This window comes from Drosophila willistoni (assembly GCF_018902025.1).
Source record: "Drosophila willistoni isolate 14030-0811.24 chromosome 2R unlocalized genomic scaffold, UCI_dwil_1.1 Seg167, whole genome shotgun sequence".
Classification (NCBI taxonomy): domain Eukaryota; kingdom Metazoa; phylum Arthropoda; class Insecta; order Diptera; family Drosophilidae; genus Drosophila; species Drosophila willistoni.
Genome location: NW_025814050.1, coordinates 7,204,511 through 7,212,774, shown reverse-complemented (window position 1 = coordinate 7,212,774; position 8,264 = coordinate 7,204,511). Strand labels below are relative to the sequence as shown.

The window sequence follows — 8,264 nt, the reverse complement described above, 5'->3', positions numbered from 1 at the left end:
TCGTCGTGCTGATCAAGAATATATATACTTTATGTGGTCGGAGATGCTTCCTTCTATGCGTTGCACACTTCTGACCAAAATTAATATACCCTTTTTCCAAGGGTATAACAAAAACTAAAACCCTTTTAACCACAAATACAAAATAAGCAGTTTGCTTTTCTAAGAACGATTTTCCTACGTTATAATTCTCAATTGTAAAATGTGCTCACCTTAGCTACTGAACTCTTCAAATACTACTCTTTGGGCCTAAGATCCGCCACTGTTGTGAAACTTATCGAATAAAGTTAACCCCAGGTCGATGATGACCATCGGCGTTGATTTTCCTGGTCTATGGAATTGTAATCTTCTTTTGATTATCATCTCTGAAAAGCAAATGATAGGGCGATAGAGTCCTGGCTTTTTTAGTACACAGCTGAATTTGACCTTATTTAACCATTGCTGGCGGTTCCATCTCTTAAAGATTTACTTCTAGACATACTAAACGCGGATAAGTCAAAAGGTTCCCAGTTTATTGACTACTCAATATAACTTTTAAGAGTTTAAAGCACTGGCTACTGAGATAGTAATTATGTAAATAAAAATATATACAAATCCCATTAGAGAATTAAAGACGTCAACCCTTTTTGGAACTATTGGCTACGTGATGAATCCATGCCAACTGAAGACTAAAATCAAACCGAAAGCGGTCATTTTTGAATTTGAATAATATGTAAAATAAAAAAACGCTGATCGATCTTACTTCTATCCCACAAAACGATGACTACTAGCATACCATTTTATTTTATTTATCTGACATTTTACATTTATTTTGGTCAACACGAAAAGTGTTTCTACCTTTTTTAAAGTTTTGCTAATTTGTTTGCTGTTTGGGCTTTAAATTTATTTATTAAAGTCTCTATTAGGAAAATAAAAAGCAAGACACAGTCCTCGGTAGATGACTTGTCTAAGTGGCCCAGTCATTTAGTCAACTGAACAACGTGGATCCGGGTTCGAATCTCATGCTAGTGTATGGATGTAGTTTTCGTCTAAGCCGAAGGCCTTAGTTGCCAGTGCTTGTAAAATATAGTTAGGTTGAAAGTTTACAACTATATCCTATACTTTAATACAATACAATACAAATTTATTCGTTAAATAATTGCCAACGTTTTAACGGAATAATAAAGAACCATTTAAAATAATTATATATCTTTTCAAAATGTTTCTAAAAACATATTGTTGCTATACTTTTCCCCCTTATAGAGATTCTTTGGTAAATGTTTAAATAGAAATGTTCAGCTTTTAGCGCAATAATAAGACAATTTCGTTTAGTTGTTTGTTTAAGTCTAAAGTTATGTATTTATTTATTTTACAAGATACTTTGCCTATAAAATGTATACATATATATATAATTTAAATATCCTACAAAAATGTATGCATCCTATTAGAAAAAAGCGTAAAGACAAATCAAAAATTTTGACTTGTCTTTTTTTTCTTTTTTAGCAGCGACATGACAGCAGATATTTATTATATCTTATGTGTTTAAATGTTTTTTTTTAGAATGAATAAAAGATCAACAACGTGAGGGATTGTGTACATTTAAAAACTAAATTAAAATGAAAAAATAATAAAAATGAAACCCTGACATGCAATGAGTGAAGTGAAACACTCAACTAACTCAACGAATTTTTGTTTTTGTTATAATTGCATAACAATTTTAATGAATAATCCATATTAACTTGGTTTTTTTTTTTTTGAAATTTTGTCACAGTGTTCATTATGCCAAATCCAGTGTTAATGTGTTGGTTAACGTGTATCTTAAATGTATAACTCTTTTTAAATTTAGGGAAACAATTCAACTAGTAAGTCCTGGATAGCGATGATCAGATTGTTTTAAGTGACAACTGCCGAGCGTTTGTCACGGTTCTTGCCACGTGAAATAGAACGTGCCTTGAAGGCGGCAGCATTGACCAGATGCTAAAAAAAAAAAAGACAAAATCAATTAAAAACATGAGTCTGAGTAGAATGGGTTTTCATCTAGACAACTTACGCGCTCCAGTTTGGATTGCTTGACCTTGGCATTGCCATTGATGCCAGTATTGGTTGGACGTGGACCCAATTGAAAAATGTCACGTATAAATTCATTCTCCTGCAACTGACTGGTCATACCTGGACCCATGACAGTGCACAAAGACGAATATTGATGGTGTATGGACCAGGAATCCAGAATCAAACTCTCATGGCCAAAGCGTATATTAATTTCCGGTGAAATGTCCTCCTGCAATGGTTAGCAAAGTAAATTAAGTAATTGTAGTTAAGAATGGAGAGACATTTTAATATTAAAAGCTTCCTAACCGCTCTACTTCCTACATTAGTGCAGATCACCTTAAAGTAGGCTTGACGTTTTGCAATTTTAGCATCAGTTTTTAAAAAACTTCACTGGATGAATATCAAAATTTAATTTCATTTCTATTTTTATCTCTATTCAGATAATACAAAATTGTAGTAAAAAAAAAAAATATAAAAAAAAAACACATGAAAAATATCCTTAAAAAATTTTGAGATATTTTTGGTTAACAAAATTCTAGTACAAAAAAAGGGGATAAATTATCGTTAAAAATTCTGCAGTGTTTTGGTTTTTTGGCCTTTTTATACAGTTAAATTTGTAAAATATGCTGCTATCCACTTATCAACATGATTATGTTCCACCCAATGCGAAGCGCTATGAGTTTCTTACAAATGCCAAAGGCTCCGAGGGGCCCAAGGTTATAGAGTGTGAATGTATTGTTGAGGAGAAAATCAAGCCACCGGCAGAAGCGGCCAAGAATTGCAACGGAGTGGAATGGACGGGCATTGCGCCGATGGGCAAGTTGGTCGATCCTCGACTTATACCCACAGCGTTGGCTCAAGATCAAGTGGATAAGATGGCCACCTCGATAGAAACTGACTGCTTTAAATTGCAACCGAATCGTTTTCTTAAAATTCTTCGTACCGTCTATCCAGATCTGTATGAGCGTCTCAAGGTGATGCCCAAAGAGGAGTTAGGTCGACGCTTGGAGAAGAATCGCATGTTCACGACATATCAAATCGATTACTGTGCCATGAATGAATATCCCCAGGGTATCTATGAGAGTCTTAAGACTGAAGATGAGTCATCCAAATTGAATGCAGACAAATTGTTAAGCAATAAAGGACCTTGCTCCGAATTCCGTACGAATGTGATGAACGAATTGGATAGGGAAACATCCGAGGGCTATGAAGCATCACGGGATGAGGGTGAGAAATCATATAAGCCCTTCAAGACAGCCTTTGCGGACTCATCACGTTTTGTGGCCTCGGGTAATAATTCGCATTGGAATACTTCGCCCACAACGTATAAGAAATTACCCAATTTCACGGAATATATGGACTCAATTAGTCGCAATGGTTGCATTATAATGCGCAACAAATTGCACGATCATTCTAAATGTTTACAAAATTATTGTCGACATGAATTGAAATTCACATGCAACGATATGAAGCCCTAAGGATAAACGACGGACATGCAACTTTTCATATATATATAATATATGTTTACTATATATATTCATATACTTGTCTGAGTACATGTGTGAATAAAATTACTAATACATTCCCGTCTAAAGCAGAGTTAGATAAAAAGTAAACTTTTCAGCTTGAAAATCTTGTTAGATCGTCTCTTTACATACCTCTAAATAACGCAAAACATCACGGAATGTGGCGCGTTGAGCCTTACGATCACGTTTGGCACGATATTTGTGAGAATCTGTGGCCAATTGTTTAACCGCATCACATAATTCAGGAATATTCTCCTCCAGGAAGTCCGAATCATGGGCACGACCTGATTCCAATATCAAGGCAATAGTTTCTCCAGCAGCCATGCGAACATCCAAGTGTGGCGATTGCAATAGTCCAAGGAATTTCTTAATAGATCTAAGAAAAAAAATAAACATACAATGTTAACACCTTTTGTTCGATCCTAGAAATTGTCATTTCACTTACGGGAACATATTCTGGCCAGTGGTCATTAGGGACACACTATCACCAGCGGGTATCAAGGTTAAAAGCAATCCCCATGAGGACAAAGCCTCAGCATGTAGAGCTCCAGCCTCCGATGTCACAGAAATTGGGGTCTTGTCGTCACCGCGTAGATAACTGCCCGAGAAAATTGTTTCGAAGAACTGCATCAATTGAACCAATTCCCCTACATCCTCACAGCCCAAAAAGTTAAGCAATCCCAGGGCTGTGCAGCATTTGGCACGTGCATCGAATCCCACAGATTTATCCTGAACTGTTGTCAAGAGAAACTGATTCATGGCCTTTGATATGCCCTCCTCACCGCCCAGTTGAAGTACTAGCAATGGAGCCAGACGTGCTCCCCAAACCTGTTCTTGTCCCTTGCCACGTCGAATGCTCTTCTCAACGAAATCCATAAGAGTCATTTTACGATCCTCAACAAAATCGGGCATATAACGATGCATTAGTAGCTCGCAAATGGCTTGCAGGGCTTGGACACGGGTCTGAGCTGATTTCTCAGTTGCCTGTTCCAAAGCCTTTTCGAATTTCTCCTCGAAACGTTCATTGGCCAGTTCATCGTTGGCCTCAGATGAGGCAACCTCCGAGACATGTGAATAGACGCTTACATTATCGAATGATTCGTCCTCAGAATTAGAGTCATTGTTGCGACCTAAGAGAGAACAAATGCATGGTATTAATATTATTTTTAGCAAGTTTTATGATATTTTTAATGTAAATATAGACAGGTTAAAACGTTTTTCTTATGGGCTTGGCAATTTCGCTGCTATGATCAATTACAATTTCTAGGAACTTCCTTGATGTGTAATTTGTTCGACTTTTGTAAACAAATTTCAGCAACTTTGCTATATCAAATTATCAATGCATGTCAAACTGTCGAGTGAATCAGCTGTTTAAATTATATGGAATATTATTTCCGCTTTGCAGCAGTTTTTTCCACTTCTCTAAATTACACAAGAAACATGAATCTAAAGAAAACTGATTTTGTGTGTGTGTGTATGTATGTATGTGTTCATTAAAATGAAATTTAAATTAAATCTAAACTACACAAACAAATGACCTTCAGAATGAAGCAGCAAAAAGGAAAAACATGCTCACATTTTTAGAGCCAACAAGTTGTGCAACAAGTTTTTCTTTCATCAACTTTCTTTTTAGCAATTTTCCTGGCAGCAGCAATGCTATTTGGGGCAAGGTAATTTCCGCCTCACATTTTACTTGCATTCTCTCTCTGACTACCTGTCTCTCTATCTCTTTGTCTAAATTTTGCTCTCATATTCTGTTGTCTTGTCCTCTTTCTCTCCCTCACTCTTGCTTAGTTTTGCCTGTGCCTTTCACAAAAGACATCGACAACGAGACGTTGGGTAATCAGCAATCCAAAAGATGCAAAAGAAGAAACAGAAAAAGGTGAAAACAGCTGTTGGCATAACTGTGCACTGAAAGTAGTTTTAATGTTGGTGTGTGAGAGAGAGAGAGAGATAAGTGGAAAATCTCTATTTTCCGATGAAAAATCGTTGGTTTAGGTTGAATGGTTGCATAATTTTTAGGTCAAAGAGAATGCCCAATGCATTTTAAATTCTTTTCGTATCATTATATTTATATTTTTTTTAACTCATTTTGGTTTGTTTAAGATCTCACCAAAATCTTCAGATGCTATATAATTTGTTTATTAGCACGGGATCAAAATGGTTACTTTAAAACATTTGTTTTCGGATGATTTAAAAGATTTTATGCCATGTTTTTTTTAAATATGTATTTAAATATTATACCAAATATAAACACTTTAAGTCCTGTATTAAAATAGATTGCGATCACATACATAAAAATTATTGATCTATGTTTTTGGTTTTCTTTGTTTGTTGTAATAGCAAAACAAATGTTGAGCTATTTCATTTCAAAGTTATTTTTAAACACCCTGTATTTACTCTATGTGTTACTTGGCGTGTTTTTTTTTTCTTCTGATAAGCTGGCATTGAATGATTTACATACAGACAGACAGATGGATGTATTGTAAGTGATGTATGCACATATACATATGTAAATGCCCGTATTCGTATTATTTTTGTATTGTTTCGTTGTTGTCATCGCCAGCTGAGCGCATGTAAAGCTTTTTTTTTTGTTTTTTTTTTTTTTTGGGTGCCAGCAAAGCAACAAAAAATATATATAGGAAATTTCATATGATTGCCAAACAGGTTGAAGCTTTTTGTGAAAAATTAAAGAACACACAGACGCACACACACACACATACCAAAATAAAAATACTAAAATATTGAAAGCTAAGATGACTAATGTAAAAGGTCATTTCACCATTTGCATTATATTGATGGCACCTCCCTCAAGCACACACACCCCCGCACATGTGTTTGTGACTCACCTTTTCCTCCAGGTCCTCCGTTTCCACCTCCTGATTTTTTATTACGACGCGGCATGCTGTTGCTTTGTTCACGAATTTTAGTAGACAAAGTTTTTTTCCGAATGATTTGTTGTCGAGTGTTTCTCGCCTACTTTGTTGATGTGTTTGACACACACACACACAAACTCACAAAAATGCGGATCTGCTCTCTGACTTGCTCTTTTTCCCTCACGCACGCGCGCACGCACTCACACAGAGACGTAAGAAATCCTTTCTGGTACTTCTTTGGCGGCAACTAAAAACGCACGTGTGATTGATTTTTTTCCTTTGTGGTTTTAATTTACTAGTTTAGTTGCTTTTTAAGTTAAGTTTTTTTGGTTAGAATTTTGGAATTATGTTAATTAACTATAATTATTTATTGGATTTTGCAATATTAATCAAGATGCAGCTATGCAAAAACTTTGATGTTTCCAATTTTTATTAATACCGCACAATTGTCTTTTGTGTTGTTGCTGCTGCTGGCGGTGTTGCACGTTTTTGTTGAATGTTGATTTTGCAATGAAGTTGATTATTTGATTGCGGCGTGCTTTATTTGGCTTGGCGATAATACAAAAATGTTGTTGTTGTGCTCTGGTTGCAGCAAATTTCATGTTTAATTGCAATGGAATTTCTTAACTCAACAGACACACACCACACCCACACCCTTGTCTGCCCCTTTGGCCTTGAGACGTAGACGACAATGACTGGAAGATCCGCCTGCCACTCGATTGTGAAAATAAAATTGAATTCCTTACTTTTTTCTTTGGTTCTTTGTTTAATTTCGTAGTTTCTTGTCTGTGTTTTTGGGGCTTTTTTTTGTTGTCAATAGACCAGCTATCTGGTGGTTTGAACTTGACGGCTGTAGCTTTTCAAAAGCTTTGCAAGCGTCTGGCGTTAAAAATAATGCAAATTAATTAATTTCCACTGAAATTTCCGACACTTACGAAATGAAAAAACGATGTGATAGTGATGACACACGGTCCGATAGATAGCATCCCAACGCATGCAGAAACCCCGCAAAACCGTTATCGGTTATCTTTGTAACTACAAAAAAAGACTAAAAACGTATTGCAGTATTTTTTAACGGAACTATTTTTAAATCTATTGATGGTGGGGTACTAACAACACAAGAAAAATATATTCATCTATAAACAACCTATAAATTAAATTTTTTGCGTTTGTGTAGGTTGTTTATAGATGAACATATTTAATAAAGAACGTTAACCCATTAAACTGGTTTGAAAACTGGATTTGTAGGTTTATTCAACTACATACTTCCCTTTGATTGAAATATAGTCAAATAAAATACCGAATTTTCGAAAACATACAAAACTTGCTGTTGGGAAGGTCGAACAGTGGTCCAAAAAGGGTTAAATTGAGCAATAGGGAAAAGTGCATAAATACTAATTGTTTTCAATAAAATTTTTCATGGTGAGCACAATTAAATTGTAAACATTATTCCAAACGCATTCAGTAGATTTATTTACTTCACACATTACCAAATTCTAATTATTGTGTTGAATCTTAAAAATATATTTAGGATTGAGGATTTAGGATTAATACGGACAAAGCGCCAAACCAACGTTTATTATCCTGTTAAGCAATTATATTGCAATTAAATTGGACCACAAAGCTCCAGCGTAACAACTCAACCTTCAACTGCTTCCGTCATCCAGTTCCGTTATTGTAGTTTCTATTAGAAATAAAGGCATTTTTAAAATCATTAATAAACACGTGAATTACCACAGCAAAATAATTTTAAAAAATCTATTCAAGCCCCTTTTTTAAGTGCATTATTTTAAAACTTATGATTACCTATTATCTAAACCCCTTATAAGCAGTATCT

The 8,264-nt window shown here is 35.2% G+C and overlaps 2 protein-coding genes across 2 annotated transcripts; one reads left to right on the top strand and one right to left on the bottom strand.

The window, feature by feature from the left end:
• Positions 1 to 1,308: 1,308 nt before the first annotated feature.
• LOC6643765 (interferon-related developmental regulator 1) lies at positions 1,309 to 7,379 on the bottom strand. The gene is made up of 5 exons (XM_002066911.4): positions 6,401 to 7,379; positions 3,997 to 4,681; positions 3,684 to 3,927; positions 2,027 to 2,254; positions 1,309 to 1,953 (listed from the first exon to the last, which is right to left on the bottom strand). Exons 1-5 carry the CDS (start codon positions 6,453 to 6,455, stop codon positions 1,870 to 1,872), a joined length of 1,296 nt encoding a protein of 431 aa, XP_002066947.1. The 5' UTR covers positions 6,456 to 7,379; the 3' UTR covers positions 1,309 to 1,869.
• LOC6643766 lies at positions 2,459 to 3,619 on the top strand. The gene has a single exon (XM_002066912.4). It carries the CDS (start codon positions 2,649 to 2,651, stop codon positions 3,501 to 3,503), a length of 855 nt encoding a protein of 284 aa, XP_002066948.1. The 5' UTR covers positions 2,459 to 2,648; the 3' UTR covers positions 3,504 to 3,619.
• Positions 7,380 to 8,264: the final 885 nt, after the last annotated feature.

Excerpts from the sequence above, each read along its gene's own strand:
- LOC6643766 (XM_002066912.4), top strand. The coding sequence starts at position 2,649 with ATGCTGCTATCCACTTATCAACATGATTATGTTCCACCCAATGCGAAG.
- LOC6643765 (XM_002066911.4), bottom strand. The coding sequence starts at position 6,455 with ATGCCGCGTCGTAATAAAAAATCAGGAGGTGGAAACGGAGGACCTGGA. Across the intron at positions 4,682-6,400 it reads CGGAGGACCTGGAGGAAAAG|GTCGCAACAATGACTCTAAT; the intron begins GTGAGTCACAAA and ends GTTCTCTCTTAG. Across the intron at positions 1,954-2,026 it reads AGCAATCCAAACTGGAGCGC|CATCTGGTCAATGCTGCCGC; the intron begins GTAAGTTGTCTA and ends TTTTTTTTTTAG.